This window comes from Cynoglossus semilaevis, chromosome 16, assembly GCF_000523025.1.
Source record: "Cynoglossus semilaevis isolate Cse_v1.0 chromosome 16, Cse_v1.0, whole genome shotgun sequence".
NCBI classification, from domain to species: Eukaryota; Metazoa; Chordata; class Actinopteri; order Pleuronectiformes; family Cynoglossidae; genus Cynoglossus; species Cynoglossus semilaevis.
The window spans coordinates 3,165,219-3,186,690 of record NC_024322.1 but is presented as its reverse complement, the minus strand read 5'-3'; the positions used below and the strand labels follow the sequence as shown (position 1 = coordinate 3,186,690).

At 38.3% G+C, this 21,472-nt stretch overlaps 1 protein-coding gene across 3 annotated transcripts; it reads right to left on the bottom strand.

Annotated features, from left to right (window-relative positions):
- Positions 1–140: 140 nt before the first annotated feature.
- Positions 141–17,201, bottom strand: uxs1 (UDP-glucuronate decarboxylase 1). 3 transcript variants are annotated; one of them, XM_008328059.3, is made up of 15 exons: positions 16,428–17,196; positions 15,362–15,389; positions 14,788–14,836; positions 14,258–14,301; positions 12,837–12,897; positions 12,371–12,551; positions 11,037–11,141; positions 8,810–8,869; positions 7,696–7,817; positions 4,427–4,546; positions 4,160–4,203; positions 2,008–2,068; positions 1,812–1,869; positions 1,558–1,661; positions 141–762 (listed from the first exon to the last, which is right to left on the bottom strand). In XM_008328059.3, the coding sequence occupies exons 1-15, from the start codon at positions 16,516–16,518 to the stop codon at positions 631–633; spliced, it is 1,260 nt and encodes a 419-aa protein (XP_008326281.1). In that variant the 5' UTR covers positions 16,519–17,196; the 3' UTR covers positions 141–630. The 3 variants fall into 3 exon arrangements, 1 of the variants encoding a protein (XP_008326281.1); XR_003052300.1 differs by lacking the exons at positions 141–762; positions 1,558–1,661 and adding an exon at positions 2,992–3,236 and having other exon boundaries at positions 16,428–17,201; XR_003052301.1 differs by lacking the exons at positions 141–762; positions 1,558–1,661 and adding an exon at positions 2,992–3,134 and having other exon boundaries at positions 16,428–17,200.
- Positions 17,202–21,472: the final 4,271 nt, after the last annotated feature.

Below are 21,472 nucleotides of genomic sequence, written 5' to 3'. Positions count from 1 at the left end.
CACCGCCCTTGCCATATCTCCAGGAGCCTCAGCTGGGTCAGGCCCCTCACCTTGGGAACCGCTGCTGTAGAAGTACCTCTCATCAAGTCAAAAATGAATATATTAATATTTTTTTAAAAATGGCACAAACACATTAAAACTTTATGTAGACCACAAAATATTGAAAATATTTTATTAAAATATCATCTTCACCTGAAATCATTAAAGCACATTAAAATACGAGCTTTCACAAAGTAGAACTGAAGGGAGTCTTGATGAAGAGGTGGCGGTGATGGTGGTGTCGCTCTAAGAGTCTCAACACGGTCAAATCTAAAAGTGAACCTGCTGAGGAGAAAACACTGGCATTTCCATGGCTGATATTTAAATAGCAAAAAGCACAAAATTCACAAAAGGCTGAGTTTTTTCCATTTTTGGGTTTGTCAGTCCCAGACGCTGCAGCAGTTCCAACACAATCTCCAGGGTTTTTCTTTTTAAGAAACTTTAAAAGTGTCTCCGCTTCTCACAATAAGAGTCCATGTCCCAGAATGCTCTATTGTGCATCGCCTTAATAATAAAGAGATACCTTTTCCGAAGGCTTCTCAAGAGTGTAAACATCTCTCTGTGCTGAGTCTGAGTCTGTGGTACCAACCCTCAGATGTGTCTTGGTCTGCCCTTCTTCATGCGAGCAGCCTTAGGTTTGGGGATGTACTGGTTGTTGGCCTGGTATTCCAGCTCTCTGCTGAAGTACTGGATGGTTTTGTTCAAACCTTCCTCCAGCGGCACCTGTCAAAACACAAAAGCCAGTCTGAAAAATCGCATGTAACTAGGCCACACGTGGTCGAGCCACCTAGTGGAGAACTAACAGCAGTTCATGTCATATCTCTGCACTTTCCATATTCACTATTTAAGAAAAAACTATCAGTTTTTCACATTTGTGTACTCACTTATACTGAGTACTACCACTAACACTTTGGTAGGTTGGGTTTTAATAAATATGCTACAAACTGGACGATCGTGATATATAATTAGCCCCACTCTCAGGGTAATTGGACACCAAGCAGGAAAATGTTTACAATTTAATTCTCCTATCATTTTTAATCCAAGAGGAAACAGATCCTTCAGTATTCATCAATATGTCAAAAAAGAAAACTAAAAAATATTAAAAGAATTAATACAAAATATATTAAACTTTCAGCATAGTTAACATTACCATCAGAACAGAAAGTGAGCAGAGCTTTAACACCAACAGCACCAAACACTGTCTCTGTCCCTGATGTTAAAATGAGACACTGAACAAAGAACACCGGCTGAACAGCTGGTTGTAGTGGAAAGCCGGACTGGAGTATCAGGACTCTGGGCTCAAAGACAGAATACGACAGAGGATAAATTCTCTGATGGAAACAGATTTTTTCCCCTGGTATTTCTGTTGCACTTCTCTGTTCTCAACAGACCTTGGCTTTACCCTTCATCTACTGTACTCATAAATACTGTACTTGTGATGAATACACCTTTGACTGTTACTCCAACAATTGTTAATTCATGAAACATGTCTTTTTCCCCCGTGTTTGTCACACTTACCACCGGCTCCCAGCCCAGCAACATCTTGGCTTTCCTGATGTCTGGTCTCCGTCTCTGTGGGTCGTCCTGAGCCTCTGGCAGGAACTGGATCTGACTCTGACTCACTGGCAATATTAGTCACAAGACCATACGAACAGAAAGAACAGAAATGTTAACTTATATCCAAGAAGTTCACTTCAATAATTCAACAGCACTTCAGCGTATTCTTCTGGAAACAACTTCAAAGGTACTGAAAAGTAAAAACGACACCTCACCGACAAGACTTTTGATGAGACGTGCAAACTCCAGGATGGTGTGTTCCTCTGGGTTCCCCTGCAAACATGATTAGATTAGATTGAACCTTATTGAGCACACACTGGGGGAATTGTTGGGTTCATCAACACAGGGACAAAGACTGTAGACATGTATTACAATGTTAAAATAAAGTAGGAAAATACAACTTGATCTCACCAGATTGACAGGACTGCTGATGTTACTGTTCATCAGTAAAACCAGGCCGTTCACTAAATCACTGAAACACAGACACAGCACAAAGACAGAGAGAGGAACACGTTACTGCTTTGGCTACTAAGACATGGACTACTGTCCACCGTGCACAGCGTAGAAATAATAATAAGAGCATAAGGAAAAAAAATATTTGAATGACTTAATGTTGCCTTGAGGCTGGACTCAGTGACACAGCATGAGGGACATCTAGGGATAATCATGGCGGCTGATCCGGGCTCCTCCAGCATGTTGAAAATTAGCATTAGAGAGTGTGACCATTCAGCTGAAAAATATTCTCTGGACAAATAAGGGGCGTAAAAGCCTATCTGCCAAACAGAGTTGACCGCTGACTTACAAAACTTACAAAAGCAGAAAGACCAAATACAAAAACAGCTTTTGGCAAGTTTGACGTGTTAATGTAGGACGCATCAAAAGAAGTTTTGTTTCGATGTTATGTTGTGCAGAAAAAACGCTAAAAGGATGAGCAGACCAACTGGATTCCAGGAATAATTTGTAATTTTAGTTTAGTTTTTGGGAGTTTTTTCCAGATTAGATTACAGGCTGTGATGATGAAAAATGAGCTGAATGGTAATTTATAGCTAATAAAAAAATACATAATATATGTAGGTGTGATTGATGAGTGGCTGTGAATGTAGTCTGAAGTCATAGTCTGAGCTTTAATTTTAAACAGACCTCTGGGTGGGAGGCGTCCTCAGATGGTTGTTTTTCAACTCCTGGCTGACTTCTTCATGTGAATCGATCAATAAAGATTGAACTCTGCTGCCAGCACCAGGGTGAAGGCTCTGGTTGAAAGTTTCAATGCGTGTAGATGATTGTACTTGTTGTAGTAGTGTATATTTTTGAAGTGATCAAGTAGCTAGAGGATAAACATGTTCCCTGTTGCTGAGTTTTGTCATCCCTGATCTCCACATCATCTGTTTTACTGACCACAAATGTCCGTCCAGTTACTGAGGCCAAAGATCTAAGACAGGGCTGAGTCCTCCTGGTCAGGGAAGCTGCAGTCAGTGTATGCTGCTTCCTCTCTGCAGACGTTAAAAACCCGGCACCTTTTTCCAGTCTTGTTCCTTTGACTTCCCACAGACAGATTAAGAAATTTCCCCACCAAGGTCATGGTTTGGTTAATAGGGTTCAGAAAGACCTTGTCGCCTCCAACAAATTTATAAGTATAGATCCTATGAAGAGCACATGATTTAAAGCAGGCAGATAAACCCAATATTAGAATCAAAAAATTGTAATATGCAGCTTGTGCTACGGGGAAGAGATGCTGCTGCAGATACACACAAACACCTTCCCCTGAACAAAATAAAAACCTTGAATTTTTCACGGATGTGTGAGCAGAGATAATAATTATTCACAAGATGGAACTGTATGTGCATCGTTCACCTCCAGATCTGCCCATATGTCACATTTGCATTTATGTATATGTGCATGTAATTTGTCCATAAATCAGTGGAGGGAACGCAGCAGCACAGACACACCGCTATGACAAACGTATGATAGAGTATGAGCTAATAATGAGGTAAGAAAAATGAAACATTTTCAGACAATAACAATAAATAAATAATGGATCTTAAAATCCATGCGTTGCAAATGAATTTAAGTTTATAAGACAAATAAAACACTGCATTCTTGTGATAATTCTTTTGTAGACCATTTGGCAAATATTAAAAATGACAGATCGATTTTTTTTTAAAGTTTGTAAGTATGTTTTCTCAACATGTTGAGTGCACTGTCATCGTTCATGGTGTGTGAAATTATGCAGAAACAAAATTCTGAGAATATCTCCTTTTTTTAAAAAAAAACCTTGAAACTATCAAAAGGTTGTTTTGTCTTCGACTACAGCAACAAGACAAAATATAGGCAACATCTATCTGTGGAATGTCAAAGTCAACCACGGGTCTGCACAAAACCCTGAGTTAAATCCCGTGGAAACTTGAACTGAGGACCAAGAGATTCACCAAAGAAACAATTCAATGCCAATGTTGACCAAGAAAGACTCAGTCAGTTTTAATCCAAAGTTACTTTGAAATACAGAGACCACCAAGTGTGTTCAGCAGTTTGGTTAACATCTGTCAAAAGACAATGTTCTTCTTACCTCACATACTGGAACGCCCGGGTTTGGGAACCACTACCATAGACCTAAAAGTTGAGGAGAAATACAAACATTATTTTTATTTTGCATATGATCATTCTAACAAAGCTGTTTCTAAAACCACAGGTTTAGTGACATAGGCATAAATAAACACTAAAAACAAATATTAACTATTGTCTTAGGCACTCCATCATAAAATGCTCAGACACATTTGGTCAGATTAAGTGTTTGGACCACATTGAACAGACAGAAGACGACACTAGTCCTTACAGTGAGGGGTTCTCCCTGCAGGGCCTGGAGGATGAAGTTGCTGACGACGCGCCCATCGTTCATGTGCATCCGTGAACCAAAGGTGTTGAAGATTCGAGCCACTCTCACCTCCACTCCTTCCTGTGACCAATTAAAAGAGTGAAATCACTAATCTGGATTAACCTGTGCTCTCATGGTTAATGTTCTTCACACTGTGGGATTTCAGGTTATCTCACAGGAAAATGATCAATGCTGTAAAGGTGGGAATGTTTGTAACAGCGTCACGTGATTTCTGATAGATTTTTAAACCCTGACAATAACTTAGCAGACAGAAAAACAAAACAGATCTTCAAATTCATCACAAAATTGATTACATTGCTATTCACAAAGAGATGAGTCTGTTGAAAAAGATCAAGAACTAAATGATCAATAAAGAAATCAAAGCCACATATTTATACTAATAAACTATTTATGTAACCATTTTTCAGCCATTTAATTCAATAAAAGAGTAAAGGAACCAACAATACAAACAATACACCTTCAACTGCTTTATTTTTATAGATTACATCATTAAATAATCTATGAAAAAATAACACTTTTTTCAGTTATTATCCCTTATTTTCTTTATTGTCATAAGTTAACAAACTTTTGTGATTACACCAGGTGTGGGCAAACTTTTTGACTCGTGGGCCACAACTGGTCCTAAAATTTGGGGCCGGGTCCGGAACAGATAGATGGAGTGTTCGTGTGAACTAAGATAAATGACATGTAAAAGTCATGCATAAAGGCTTTTCTACGTCATTTATAGGGAAAATGTGGGTATTGCAGAAAAAAGGCAAAAATATAATCACAATACAAACCAATTATATAATTTGGACAAGTTTGGCGGGCTGCATCTGGCCCCCGAGCCTTAGTTTGCCCGTGCCTGGATTAGAGCCTTCAGACTGTGATTGCCTACATTACTACCATTTTTATATCCCCTATGTATCTGTCTAAATAATTCATATTTCTGGTTCCAATGGATTATTACTAAAGAACTTTTTCACACATAATGTTCTTAATTGACTGTAGTAGTAACAAGAAATATTGTAGCAACTGGAGCAAAACTAAAGACCCCAATGTGTCAAAAAAATTAATTAGCATCTTATCAGGTTGTCCTCCAGGCAAGTCTGACACTTCACCCCACCAACTCAAACAGACCACATGAGACCATTTACATCACAGGAACACACACTGATCCCACAGATGTGGAAGGAAAACACACTCTACTGGTACATGAACGTGTGCTACTTCAGATTTGCTGCGGACTCTTTCTTGGGTCACGCATGAATAAAAACATGAAAATGACGTAGACTGCTCTCCTCCAGTCGTTGAACATGAATTTAAATGGAGACGAGCAGCAAATGTATTCAGCAGAAGGAAACCCAAGGACACAATAAGGACAACATCGTACAACAACAGAAGCTGGAGAAAAAGCATTCATTTATATGAACAGACATTGCTTTAGTCATTTACACACATTAAAGTCCCATTAAAGTGATGTACTATGTATCCAAAATGTGTACCACGTGTATATCCACTCTGTGTGAATGGGTTCAATTAAGTGGTGTGTTCTATATTCAGACAGCACTCCACAGGACCTTCAGGTAATTTTATTACACTAGAGAGTCCACACACACTCACACAGATGGTGTGTTGTCATTGGGACACACCGTAGGACAGTGGTTATTACATAATACAGCCTGCACTCATTCTCTGTCCAAATCTTTGACCAACATAATTTAATAAAAGAGACGTTTCTGTAAGGGCACGAGCGGCCGTTTAGATGCTGAGGCTGAGAATGAGAGAACTGGTCGACTGGTGCCAGAAGAAACAAGCTGTGTTTACCAGTCTCCAGAAAATATATTTATATATATTTATACATCTGTAAATACTTCTTGGTGAGAATGATGCATGAGGTTTGCTGAGTATGTTACGATTGCAAAAAAAAAAATGGAAGAAAAAGGAGGAGTGTGGCTCTAATGTCTCTCCTGACACAGTGGAAAACCACATGGTCCCTGAGAATAGTAAAATCTTGTTTGTTATTTAGACAGGCGTGGCTGTGGATCAGTGGGTGGAGATGTTTGTTTTTCAACCCGAGAGGAATTCTGGTGTTAGCAGATTCATAATCGAAAGACAACCTCTCACCCCTAGTCTGAACAGTCGCTTCCTCTCCTCAGTATATGACCAGAAACTAGAGGCTTGAGGAAACAAGTAAGATTATCGACGAGAAAAATAAATAAATGAATAAATAAACTGTGCTCTGAGAAAAGAACAGCTGTTATAGGCTAAAGCATTTTGTCAGCTATTGATGTAACATACACCGAGTTTGTTTTCTTTCTGTCTGAGAGGAAAGTACAAATCACTTGTTGTCATCTATCATCACTGTGAACAGACCTAATGAATCCTGATTACACTGATAGGGCAGTAGATGTATTGTGTGATATTTTGGTTCGTCCGCACAAACAACTGACAGCTGGATATTGAAAAGCTGCCACGTCCAAGAATTAGCCCTGAAAGTGTAAAATAAAAATAACCAGCAGCTGGGAAGGAGCAGAAGACGAGGCAGATAAATAAATACCATCTGCCTGAAGAAAAGGCAGGAGAAGTCAATCATCTGTGATTATCAAAGGGCTGGTGTCAATCAAGTCAGAGCAGGGAGAGGGGAATAAAAATCAACCCACGTTATTTCGACGTGGAGGGAAACATAAGGGAATAAGAGATTTAGTACAATTTCCATCAGAATGGAGTGAATACAAACTTGAGGTGAAAGTCCGTAGATGCCAAGATGTAAAAATATAGAAGACAGTTTTGTTGGTGTTCATTAGAAGCACCAAACAGCTCCTTAGGTTCAGTACTTTTCAGTGTCACTTTTTAAACCTCCAGGCTTTTATTAGATCCACTCGAACTAGAGCTGTTCAGATAATCCAACTTTGATTGCATCTTCCAATCAATCCCAATAAAATGTTATTAATAACAGTGTTAAAAGGCAATCTAGGGCCTAAAAGTGAGGCTACTTGCTCAAATAAAAAATAATGCTTCAAATACCTAGGGCCTAAAAGTGAGGCTACTTGCTACTAGCAGTATGGATGTGTTATAAATATTCTACTGTTGAACAGAACTCAAATAAAAAAAAGACAATAACCTGAACCTTATTAAACCAAACCCTGCAGCAAAAATATATGTAAAAAGATTCTTCTCAGTCTCATTCTGTTTTCATGTGTCAGCCCTGAGTGGATGGTTGATGGTACCTGTTTCATGTAGGCGTAACACATGGTCTCTGCTACACGTTTGCCCTCGTCGTAGCAAGCTCGAGGACCGATGGGGTTGACGTGGCCCCAGTACTCCTCGTTCTGTGGGTGCACCTCTGGATCTGGAACACACATATGGGACTTTTATGTTAACTGGACAGATCTGGTTTATTCACAGCACATTTTGGTGTGAGATTGATGGGTTTGTTAGAAATACTTCTTCTTTTATCCTGTGCCTCCACTAACACAGTATCACAGCCCCAGGAGGAGTTTGATAACAAGATCGGTTTCCAACACAGTACGAATCTGAAATGTTTTTCCAACACACTTCCATATTATTTAGAAAAAAAAATCAATAACATTAGAGTGTCATTCATGTCATTAATACTTCAAATATGGGCAATAATAAGATAAATAACAATAATGGCGGTGGGTCCTTCTAATGAAATTTTAAGACCAACCTCAAACCTTTTGAGGGATACAAATTAATAATGCAAAAAATAAATAAATAAAGACAATAACCTGCTAAATACTCTAAATGTGAGGCGTGTTTGCACATGTCTGAAGGTATGAATCATCACGCAATACAAAAGAACCAAGAGGCTTAAAAGCTCTGCTGCTTCGACTGCAATTTTCAACATCACAATGATAACGGCACAAATCAAATAATAATTTTAAAAAAACATGACGCACTTAACTGCATCAGGCATTAGTGAGAGAGAGTGTGTGTGTGTGTGTGTGTGACTATCTGTTGGTGCACCTGGGTGAAAATATAAAACACAAAGGAACCTACAGTCTTCAAAGGTGTTTCATGACGTATATAATATTACATCAGATACAGTCATAGAAAACACAATATCTGGGTAAGGAATCGTGTGTGTGTGTGTGTGTGAGAGAGAGAGAGAGCCTGTATACATATGTCTGTAGATGCACCTATGTGTAATTGTAATACTATACAGCCAGGATCTTTTGCGAGCTGCTGAATTCCTGTTTTTAACTCGATACCTTGCAAACACAGTGGAGATATTAAAGAAAACCATTGCACACTGACAGCTAAATCTGGATAATGTTTAAAAACACACTTCAAGATAAAGACATAACTTATCTTCCTTACCTCCATAAACTTCAGACGTAGAGGCCAGGAGAAGTCTAGCACCTACACGTTTGGCAAGACCTAAGACCAAGACAACAAAAACACAACAGTCTTTACAGGAGAAAAGAGATACTGAACCATGGAAACAAACTGAAATGAAATGTAAATGTAACAAACAGAATAAAGAGGAAGCTGATCCCTGTGGAATGCCTTGGTTCTGATCTGTATCTCAGTAAGAAGTAATGAAGCCATGGAGCCAATGCACCCAAGCTAATACCAGACTAACCTAACCTTTTGTTTCTTTATTGATCACATCCTTTTAACACTGACACAGCTTGAAGAAAAAGATAAGGGTTGACCTGTTTTAGATTCACTAAAACATTCAGGGTCAACTCCTTTCTGAATCCCACAGCTCCTACTGGGACTCCGCTGATAAAGACAGGCCCCGACGTTATCCTGAATGACTCCAATATAAAGTTAGTAAGTCTTTTTTTTTTTCTTGTGATGTCAGTTAAGCTGTCAAGGCAAAAAGAAGCCTTTCTGAACAACATCGTACATTAGAGCTAAGTTGATGTTTGATGCAGTGGTGTCAAACATATGGCTCACAGGGCAAAACCAGTTCAATATTGCCTGCTTGGTGAATTAAAAAAAAGAAATGCACAAACATTTTTCAGTGATGTTTTGTCTATATAAGGATATTTTACAGTATGCTTGTACTTATTTGCATGAAAACAAAAGGGGAAAACATGGACTCATTGTTATTTATAGGTGATTATGTTATGGTTGTACTGGTCCGGCCCACTTGACATCTAATAAGGCTATATGTGGCCCCTGAACATGGAACATGGGTTTGACACCTCTGCTGTACACCAAGGTCCCTTATGTTCTAAACTGAATGTTCTCCTCAGTAATTCAACCTTAGCTATACATGAGTATGACGGTAACACTGTCGAGTGTCACTCAAAGGTAAATAAGGCTGACCCCCACTTGAGTCCTATAATTTGAAAAAAACAGAAACAGTAAGAACGGTGGATACTGTAGCGTTAACACGTGTTACGGTGTTACGGTGTCTCCATAACCCAATTTAATGCCCCTAACATTAATTGGATGGCATTGGTTTGGTTTTTTTTACTTTTACACATTCAAATTTCTAAATTCCATAAAAGTCAAGTCAAATTCCACAAACCCCTCGTTCTCCATTTAACATCAGCTCTCTCTCTCTCTCTCTCTTTTTGATCTGGTAACACTAATAGTCTTTAACTTCTCCCTCTCCATGGGTCTATGACATCATCGTGTGTTGCAACACTTACGCGTTATAATTGATGTCACTGCTGCAGGCCATAATTCTATAATTCATATCATCTACTAGGGAAAAAAAGACCAATCTTTAGGTTTTTCTCTCAAATTCAGTTGTGCAGAACAACAGCTTCTTCTGTGCTTCACGGACCCATGCTGTCCATGTGATCATGACTCATGACAGCAGCCAGATTACAATATCATAGGCTAATCCAGTGGTTAAAGTGGGAGCTGCATGAAGGCCCTCAGGAAATTAGAGGATAATTAAGAAAAAAAAAGCGTATTATTTTTTATTTTGTAAATAACAATTTTTCCTTTGCCGTACAGGCAATAAACTGCTGCAATTGTTGGATTCCCCGGCCAGAAGCAAATGCTTCTTGGGGGTCTTTGGCATGGCAAGTCTTGGGAAGCCTTGGGTTAACCAACTGGTCCATTCCTTTTGATCAATGGGAATTACTCTGTGGTGATCTGTATTGTGTTTTGGCAGACTTCTAAGTGGGACATTCTCTGTTATATAATGTTGTTATTTCATCATCTTTATACTCACTCAAGACAACATTACACGGAGGGTTCTCTCATTTCTTCAGAGATGGTTTTTACAACTGGCAGATTCATGTAACTGGGAAGTCTGGTTAATCTTTTCTCTATATCTTTTCTGAGAGACATTCTCTGCAAATAGCAAAAAACCTAAACCCAATCCCAAATATCTGACTGGACCATACATATATAATGTAGAAGAATAATATAATAATTTGAGATCAAATAAATGTATATATTCTATCTATACCAAATTACTCAGAAAAGCAGATCATTTTAAAAAATGATGTCCTGTTTCCTCTATGGTGAGAACAAAGGGTAGACTTTTGCAGCTGGAATCTAATGTGAGCGATAGAACGAACCAATAAAACCTTAACACATACCTCATTGCTCTTGCATGTGTTATTAAACTCACCCAGCATGTTAAGAGTGCCGATGGTGTTGGTCTTGAGAGTTTTGATAGGATTGTACATGTAGTTGGGAGGAGACGCTGGAGACGCCAGGTGATAGATTTGGTCGACTGTAGTACAAAAAAACAAAAAACAAAACAGGCAGAGAAACCAAGTTATTTCAGCTGAAATCAATGCATTTCAGACCAACTATTTGATTTAACTGTTGGCTTATATATGAAGCTGCTTTATTTCAATTAAATACACACTTCACACTCCCCTAAGTGGCCACTGCAAAGGCATTAGAAAGTAAAAGTACTCATCACTTGATGCATGACCGTAACACTTTTCTGAGCAGCTCTCATCAGCAGTATAAGGTCATCTGTACAATACAGGGTCAATTTTTTTAAATGAATTTATCATTCGGTGCACAATGCATAATTCAAGCTGTGTTTTTCAGGCTCTAGCTACAGTTCTTTAAAAAAACCTGAGCCTCTATCGAGGGGTTTCATCACATCGTGTGCATTGGTCTGACTTGTTAAATGCTAAAAGCTGTAGTATTCAGAAACTACGGCCTTGAATAACTGCCTCCTTAACTGTGAAGGAACCTTGAGGTATTGAAGGGCAGCATAAAATGACAGAAAATTGGAAATTCAAAGAGGAAATGCTGAATTGATAGGCGAGCTAAGTAGAGGAAGAAAAATGTGGCTGTCTCATCTCTGTCAAGAACATAGCCTCGGTATAAAAGAAATGCAGATGTACCTGCATGAGTGGCAAGCCTTTGCTAAAATAAATATATATACAGGTCACGTGCTTCCTTTAATGAATGTCTTTGTAGACCTTCTTTCTACACATCACCTTTTTTTTCTTAACCTTTCAAGCTGTTTTATCTGTCTATTTACATTTGAAGGTGATAAACACCTATTGCAGCCTTGATCTTCTGATTCAGTTCCACCTCATTCCAGCTGAGAAGGCCATGAAGAAAAGGCTACTGATGTCAGAGTATCGTCAAAGTATGCTCGCTTACGTGCTTAGCCTTCTGAAGAGATTTTCTGAAATGTATTTAATCAACACATGAAAAGACCTAATTAATTTAATTTTACAGGACTTGTGTCCAAAAGATAGCAGGTTCAAAAACTACTCTAAAGAGTTATGAAAATCTGAATGGCTGGTAGCATCATGTTGTTGCTGCTAAATGCAGGGAAGCTCTGTGCTTAAATACTATTTCCATTTAAGAAAGCGTGACAGAAAACAGGCATGTGTGTAACTTTTAATCTATTTCTCATTCACTCTCAATTCAGGGTGACACAGAGAGAAACCACTGATCCTGTCTTTGAACTGAACTCAGTGAAGAACTCACCTTCTATATAAAGAGGCTCCACCACATCGTGATTGATGAGCTCAAAGTTTTCGTGACCAATCCAGTGTTCGACATTTCTTTTTCTCCCCGTGAAGAAGTTGTCCACCACCGTTACCTCGTGTCCGTCCATCATCAACTTGTCAGTGAGGTGGGAGCCAACAAAACCAGCTCCTCCAGTAATCTACAACAAAGAACACATACAGACAAATTCATAGTGGCGTTATACGTTAGAAGAAATCAAACTGTAAACTGCTTCTTAGCAAAAGGACAGAGAACAAGGACAGAAGTTTAGGCTTCAGGCAACAAGACAGCAGTTTATTAAGGCTTGTGTCACATTTTTTCCTATTCTGCAAAAACATCTTTAAAGCCCCAGACCATAGTAAAACAAGAATCTGCTTTTAGACCCTGTGAAAACAGCAAGGTCCTCTGAGAATCCATCTTTCCCAAAGAGCAGTTTGTTACTTACCAAAATCCTCTTACGGTCTTTCTCTGACAGAAATTTGACTGGTGGGTATTTCTGGGAAAAACTGGAGAGACAGAAGAAACAAACATAAACCTGAACTCATGTGTTGGACTACTATATATAAATATATGTACTTAGGACATATTTCATTTTACAATCTTTCAGCAGGCCTGTATATTATTACTTAATGAGCCAATGAGGTGTCAAATATTGGAATGTGCTAAATAAACATTCTCTTAATTTTGTATTTGATTATTTCAAACATTAATATTAATCTATGCGAATACAATGCCTTGATTTTAGTGAGGTTAGCATACAGGCTATAAATACAATGGTACTAATAACTGTTTGGGTGTTTCAGTTTTCACTCTAGGTTTCCTAATTTTCACTCAAGTATGGAGAATTACTTTCAAATTGGTCTTTAACATGCGTATAAAAGGATCAGGAAGCAGTAACGAAGACATGCCGTGATGGGCATTAAAAAGATGACATTAACAGCAAGGCCTGTGTCAGTCATAAGTGTAAGGCTGCTTCTTTCTAATAGTTTCTTTATCTAGCCTCTGTGTCTAGGCAGTGGGTTCGACTGAGTGTTTTTCAAAATCCAAAGTGACATTTTACACAACAAACAAGACAGTGACATCTGATTGGCTGCTACAAACATCTAGACTAGCATGACAGATGTCAGGTGTGAACTCAAACACCTTAGGCTGTCTAACAGTGATCTGATCATTTAAGACAGATGTCACACGTGTGTGAACAAATACTTAATCAGGGAAAAAAACTGCGACCCAGCAGACAAGCGTCAAAAACTGTGACCCTTGTCTGCTGGGTGCTAACATTTTTATAAATGAGTCTTTCCTCCTCGTAATAAACATACTGCCTGGTCAAGGTTATTTTAATCATATTCATTTTAAATATGATTTGAAAAGCAGTTTATATCTCTAGTTAAAAACACACACACACACACTAAACTAAACATTGTCTTAACTGTTTCTGTAAACGTTCACATTTTGGATTATTTTCAATTTTATTTTGTGGTCCAGACAGACAGTCAGAGGGGATACTTCATGACAAATTCAATCGTCTGTACTGTTCTACAGCATGTCTGAGTGTAAAGAGAGATCATCAGGTGTTCTTCAAAAAAATGCCAATATTACTTTACTGACCTGAGAACTATTAATTTTATACTGTGAATAATTTCTTTGCTTGTTGTGTGTGTCTTTCCTCTATTCCTAGTAGTTAACGTGTGAGTGAAGTAAAACTAGAACAACTGTCAGTTAAACATCAATCAACAGTGGTTTTAGAAGAATACTGTTCTAATGGCTTGGAAAACATGGAACCAGTTTGTTCAGTCATTTTTCTGATATTCAGTGTGAGAGTGTGTGCGTGTGTGAGTGTCTCTTTGTGACAACACAGATACACACCTTTGTTCAAGATCACGAATTTTTTCTCTGAGAGGAGCCACAGCCTAGAGTGAAAAGAAAAAACAACAAAATGTCAGAAAAGAGGACAAACAACAGTCTCTGACGTCTGATGTTCAAACATCATCATTACCGTGTTTTTCATTTTAACATCTGCAAACGGCACAACCTACGCTTTTCTTTCTACACTCATCTTTTCATCAATTATGTCATACTGGTCATTTAAATATGTCATCTTTGGTCACAGCATCAGCAACACTGGGTTGTTTTTGCCTTTTTTATGATGTGTATACATCTGTTGGCTATTGTGCAGGGCAGAAAAAGAAAAGCGAATTGATGCTGAAAATGTACACAGGTTTCTCACGTTCCTTCATAATTATAAGCTTTGACTTGGCAAAGCCACCTGACATGAGCGACACAAAGACTCCCGTAGATGTACAAACTTGTGAGATGGAGAAATCCTGTCCAACAACAAACGACAAAGCCTTTGAAATAACGAGGGAAATAAAAACACTCATGTTGGTTGATCTCACCTCGTCAATTCGCTGCTCAATCTTCACTTCTCCTTGTTCTTGTATTGATCTGTGAGAGCATAAAGAGGAAAATTAGGAGGTAATATTGATGTTCACAATTACGAGGTCAAAAAAATAGGCCTTCTTGTGTGTCAGAATGATTGTCACCTCTACCAATTGAAAAAAACTCCCATATAAGACTTTTAACAACTAGAGGTCAGAATCAGAAACAGCCATTTAGTAGGAGTGGTGTGTCAGGAATTGTTAAAGATAATCATTGCCCAAAATACACATACTGTCTAAAATAAAACATTTGTTTTGACAGAAACAGTTTTACACATTTTTCTGACAATAATGGTAAGTATATACAGGCACATTTATAAATAAGAATAAGGAAAAAAGTGAAAATTGAGAGAAGGTGGGCAGTTAGGGTTGGCAAGTTATCAGACGGTCAAGACAAGGTACAAGACAAGCACTCCTTGATGATGTCCTGAAATATTAATTTATTACTAAACTAGAAAAAAAACTGCCCGAATGATTATTTTGGATAAAATTAAACAAAACATGTCAGTAAATAGTATAATATCTACTGTACCTTATATTGGTATAAGTTCCCCAGACAGCTGAAAGAGAAAAACTGTCATGAAATCAAGTAAAGAGCACAGATACTCCATTCAAATCAGTTTCTTGAATTAAACTCGAAACAAAACACTCCTGATCTCTACAATGACCTTAAATTATAGGAGAAAAACAAAGTTATCCATCTGCTGATCCCCTTTGTCTTGAGCACTCTGTTTCTCAACTGTCATCGTTCTCTAATTACAGTACATTCTTCAGCCATTACTCTCCAGTGGAATAACAAGCAGACAAAAATCTCCACTCCATATATACAGAATACAGAACAGAAAATCAAATAATATAAAGTAAATAAAATAAATCACTAAAATAAAAATAAACGCAAAAGTACATCTTAAGTACTGTGATGCAGTTGTGGTTGCATATGTAAATCATAATACACATGTCGCTCCTGAGGAGAGCTTGTTCCATCTTGTCATCGTGAGCCACAACACTGACTTCTCAGCAGGTCACATGGTGTCAGACTACTGGGGTAATAGTAGAGCTCATTGGACATTGTCAATTTTAACATTAAAATATACAGTTATACTTACAACTCTTAATTTACCATTAAACGTTCTCACTTCTGAGAATTGGAAATCGATATGAAGGATATTTGTTTAAATCAAACTTTCTTTTTGCTGTCAACAGTGAAAACAGGCTCACATTTCTAACTTTGGTAAATCTGCAATTTATTTTTTTTATTTAAACATATACTAACATCGTAAAACATGTCTGTTTATTTTGACTGCTATTACTGTTGGCATCCCCTTGAGTTCCTGAAAGTGATGCATCTCTTTTACTTCTGCCAAATACAAGGTCCTTTCTAAAGAACCTGAAACTTCTGAAACAGCACCCAGCACTAATGGGTTGTTTTCAAAACGTATTCCTACAGCAGGGTTCAATGTGCAAAGACAAGAAAAGAAATAAGTAATAACATGACAAAACCAACAGTTGAAAAAACAACAGAATATATATGACAGTACAAAGTCTGCTAATGCTCAGTGTTTGTTATGACTTATATGTGAAAGTATGCAAGTACTTACATGCAATGTAGGCGACTAAAGCAAGGACGAAAAGCAGCTTCATCATTCTTCTCTTTATTCCTGATATCAGCCAGACGATCCCCTTCATCATCCAGAGACGAACAAAACACAAGCACTCTCCCCGCACTCTCTCAAGTCTCGCTACAGCATTGTGGCTTCTCACTAGAGATCATGTCTTTGACAGTTGACAGTCGGTTTGCCTTCAATATGCAGGGAACGTTATTGGTGTCGTGAACTTCAGAAAGCAAAGTCACCCACTGTGTGCCTTCAGCTGCAGGGGAGTTCGCAGCCTATGCTACGTCAACAGCCGCAGGGAGAGTTTACGTGGCTAAAGGCGTTCACACAGGTAGCAGAACAGCACCAGGTGGAAAACTCCTTACCGACGTTAAACATTCAAAACAACGTACAAAACTCACCGAGTTGTAATGCTTTAGAAATCAAATATAAAAAAGGCAAACTCATTTGCAGACCAATAAAAACACGCGTCTACCTGAGGTGACGCTGTACACTCAGCGGTTAGCGGTTAGCACTAGCGACTAGCTGCGTCAGCTAACGTGCTACAAAAACAGTCGTTTTATGTCATTCAGAGAGCCTGCTGGACGTCTGCTTCGATGGGGAAAGTGAAAATGTTCCAACAAGGCGCACCTTAAGTTAATCCTTTCGCCGGGGAAACATAACGGAGTTTCATTCCCACTTACGAAACTGCAAACAAGCACATGAGCGATTAACTCCTCACTCGATTTAGTTGCCTGACGTCAAAGACAGAGAGACTCTGTGACGTAGTAGTATTTGCGTTGTCAAAGAAGGTTTTGTTCGGTTACACATTTATTTTATTACAGTGAAAAATCGAAAACATTTTTGAAGGCTATCCAATGCTGCCAAATCTGTATACTTGCTTTACCTCAAAGATATTATTTGCTACTACGTTAGTTCTAAAGATTGCGCTCTTGAATACTTGACAAACTCTAAAATCATTTATGCAAATTATTTTATTCACGAACAAATAATTTGTCTTTTCGATACCTAGAATTGCTCACTTTCTGATGGATCTTAACTCCGTGATTAAATCTATTACTTTGCACTTATAAGCAATTAAACAAGCAACACTTTACTAACTATGAAGGATTTTCAATTATACCTGCCACTCAATCTCAATCGTTCTTATTTTGTATTCTTGCAACGACTTTTTTCACAGTTTATTTTATCCTTTATTCCCTATAAATCCATATTTTGACTTTGTATTTACTTAAACACTTATTTTGTATAGTATTTCGTGTAATTACTGCCGCACTATAGATGCTTATACATGATATTTATTAAATACATTTTCTGTCCTGTGCGTTCAAGATAATAAATATGCTAGACTAGAGGAATCTAAATAGATATCAGTAACATTAAGGGGCAGCATTGCAAAATAATTCTGTCAAAGGTACAAATGTGCAGATGTCCTAAGTGACCTTTGAATGTATAATTATCTGCACATCCCCTTAGAGCATGACATTTATATTAGCAAATTCAAAGAGACAAACATCAAAAACAACATACACACATTCCCTGGACTTCAAGGTAAATGTTTTATTTAATATTAAATTATCTCCCATTGCAGCTGTGTCAACAAAAATTGCTTTTTAAAATTAAATTTGTTTGAGTGTATTAACTGTTTGATTAGAGCAGGAGGGTGTTGGACCAAAACAAACAACGCAGACAGTTGCAATCGTGTTTACAGATCGATATAGGTGAAATTTCCCAGTGTACATTTGCTTAACAAACTAAATAAATGTTGTTGTGTTCTCTTGGCTCTCTTGTGTATTTATACAAAAATTTACAAGACAAACATCACACAGTGTAAAACATCCCTCCAACTGGCGGCATCAGATGGCACAGGGACAAAGGTCCAAATACTAAGTACTTGCTTTCAGTCCTTTATTCCCATCTATCTATCTATCTATCTATCTATCTATCTATCTATCTATCTATCCATCTATCTATCTGTGAATGTTCTCTAGGGTCTTCCTCTAATCCAGTAAATCCACTTAATCCTGCTGTATGAAATATTTCACTTGTTATTTAGTAAATAGTCACAGCTGTCTGTTCTCCTTATGACAACATTCAATGCAATCTGGCATTGTTCTGAAAGCTGAAACATTGGTGGTCATTTGTGTGAAAAGCCACAGACTTTTAAAACCATGCTAAATGTTTCTAACAGATTAAACGCCTTCCATTTTTCACAGACCAGCAACCACCACTGTTGTATGTGCTACGGAGGCCCAGGTGGACACAGTAGTTTCCTGTTGCTCCAATAGTCATGAAACGTCCTACCTCCTTGTCAATGTTTTTATGGGCACTTGAATTAGATAAAAACCACTTTGTCTTTGAATTTGTGCTACAAATCCTCTAAACTTCTCTTCTATGACCAGGTATATCCCCCTTTGAGTGATAACAGCAATTTTAATGATTTACTTTACCTAATTTTGATAGCATTATATTTACTGCAACCATTACCACTCCTGTGATTTAATTCGTCACATTTTACTTCACGTCCAATTGAATTAACATTTATCAATGCTACAGCAAATTCCAGCACATAACACAATCTGCAGGTTTTGGCCTTCCATTAGCTTTGCCACTTTTCTATCGAAGGTCACCCTGGGCTAAAATTAATCCCAGCTGACATTTTAGATTCAGAGTCACTAATTACCCTGCATGTTTTTGGTCCATTTTCTCAGAACTGCCCTATTTCTACCTGATGGTTACCTCGAAATATAGGAGGCAACCGTGGAATGAAATGGACAGAAAAGGTCAGCTGGTCTACCGTGTTTAAAACAAAATACCTCACATTATGATGCAGCAGCAGCAACATTCAGTGCACCTGGATGTAGCTCCTAACTGTAAGAAAACAAACAATAAACATCAAATTAGAAAGTATTTTATGAACTTTGGATCATAGAGCCCACATTGGTTTACAGTGGGATGAAAACTGCTGCACATTTACACATGTGCATCCCCAATTTGAACGTGTTTTTACACCACTTGCATTGTCATGTTGGCTTCTTAGTCAAAATGGGGTCAGGAGCAAAACAGGGTGGGAACCGCTCCATTAGGAAGTTAACCCGTTAGTACAGGGTCATTAGAATGGTCTCCCTTGGGTAGCAACATCTGAAAATAGAGACTATGGGTAATCCCCACACCAAACATATTCTTTTTGTCTCACCACCTCATTTTCTAAGAACCAATGACATCTTTAATGGCCCCACTATTGGCCTTCTGTGCTCCTCCCCAGTGTGAGTCTCCTTCACTCCAGACAAATGAAGAATGGAGGTACTGTTTGTCTCTGTATCCTGGTACTGGGATTGATATCTGCCTCATTACCAGTGTCAGCTGGGATTGGCTCCAGCTCCTTTCACGAGCCTTAATGAAAGACCTGGATGGAGAGTCTCTTTCAGCCAGTCTCTCCAACATGTCTCTCCCTTGCATCATCAACCTACTGTAAAGAAAACATTTCACTGTCAAGCTGACCATCAGAATACAGGGTCTCAGAGCATTCCTAATGTGCTGCAGAGAAAAAAGGACTGACTGATATGTGACGACAACAGCTTTAGGTCTAACTGTCCTTTGATTCCACCAACAATATGTAGTCTCTATGTCAGTGGTACTGCTGACCGCCACCATGTCCTCCCACGCTGTCTTTGAGCACTGAAGGGTCACATACTGCTGCCTTCTGTACTGGAGTGTGTCTCAGGGTATGAGTGAGTGACTTGAGATAATGAAGTCTACTCCTAACAATGCATTATGTAATTAATCCTAATCTGAGACAACTTTTCTATTGCTAACTGGCCTTAAAATATTTATAAACGCTAACTGTGAAAACCACATGGTGATAACAGCCTTTTTTCCTCACCACATGACAGATGTTCTTGTGGCACGTATATCATAAAGGTCATCAAACTGTAATGCCGTAATCAGTACACTGTCAGGAAAAGAATATATTCAACAAAAGAAATAGGGGCATAATTATTGAGCAGACAATGACGCACTGGAAGACCAGTTCACGCCAGGATTATAAAGCATTTCTATATTGTGTCACTATATAAACTGGAAATTCAAGTTGTAGCTATTATAAGTGTTGATATTTTGTTGCTGCATATCCTTTAAAAACAACAAAAGAAACAACAGGCCACATAATGTTTTGTGCTTCCTTAAATGAAAAGACTCATTCAGTGGGTTGTACCGTGAGTCTGAGCTTTGTCCAGTCTCTAAAGGTGACTACACAAAACATCATCTCTGAGCTCCAGCAACCAACAACAAAGCAAATCAATCACTTATCTGGGGCCGATTCAGGAAGAAAGTGCACTCCTGCTGCCTGTTTGTTGTCCCGTGCTATCGTACAGACTCCTTTTGTGAACAGGGATTTTCTTTAGGATGTAAGATAACTGACTTTATTGCTGTGAAACCCCAGAAACAGCAACGAGAACACAACACAATCTGTTGTTAAAAATGTTCAACGCCGACACCTGCAAAAACAAAAAAATAAAAAAATAAAAAAATTCAGATGATACCACCTATAATGAACCATATGTCACGTATACAGTCAGTTTATCTGTTTTTTTCAGTCAACAATGTATTACATATTTACATGGAAGAAGCCTTTCATTCAGACCTGTATCAGGATTGAAAGGGGAAGGTCGCGACCCTCAGGTGGGTCACAGGAGATGTTTTTTTGGGTCGTCTCGCATCATGTTTTCCAGGAGTTTATGAATAATGTCTACTGACTTGGGTCGCAAAGTTTTGTGACTTAAAATATGGATCCCAGAGGACGAACTTAAGACAAGGATCCGAAAGATATAATATTCAGTGAATGACAGGTGATATGCCTGAGGTCAAGGGTGAATGCCAAGACTTACTCAAAAAAAAAAAATTAGATAGACACAGTAAAACGATCTCATCCTGGACTAAGCCCCATAAAATCACACACATGGACACTAAGACGTTATCTGGACTAAGCCCCATAAAATCACACACGGACACTAAGACGTTATTTTCTCTCT

What these genes read in the sequence shown, in the direction of transcription:
- uxs1 (XM_008328059.3), bottom strand. Translation starts at nt 16,518, where the DNA reads ATGATGAAGGGGATCGTCTGGCTGATATCAGGAATAAAGAGAAGAATG. An exon ending in TTTAGTCGCCTACATTGCAT is followed by an intron (nt 15,390 to 16,427) that starts GTAAGTACTTGC and finishes TTTCTCTTTCAG; the next exon opens with CTGTCTGGGGAACTTATACC. An exon ending in TGCAGGGAGAACCCCTCACT is followed by an intron (nt 4,204 to 4,426) that starts GTAAGGACTAGT and finishes CTCAACTTTTAG; the next exon opens with GTCTATGGTAGTGGTTCCCA.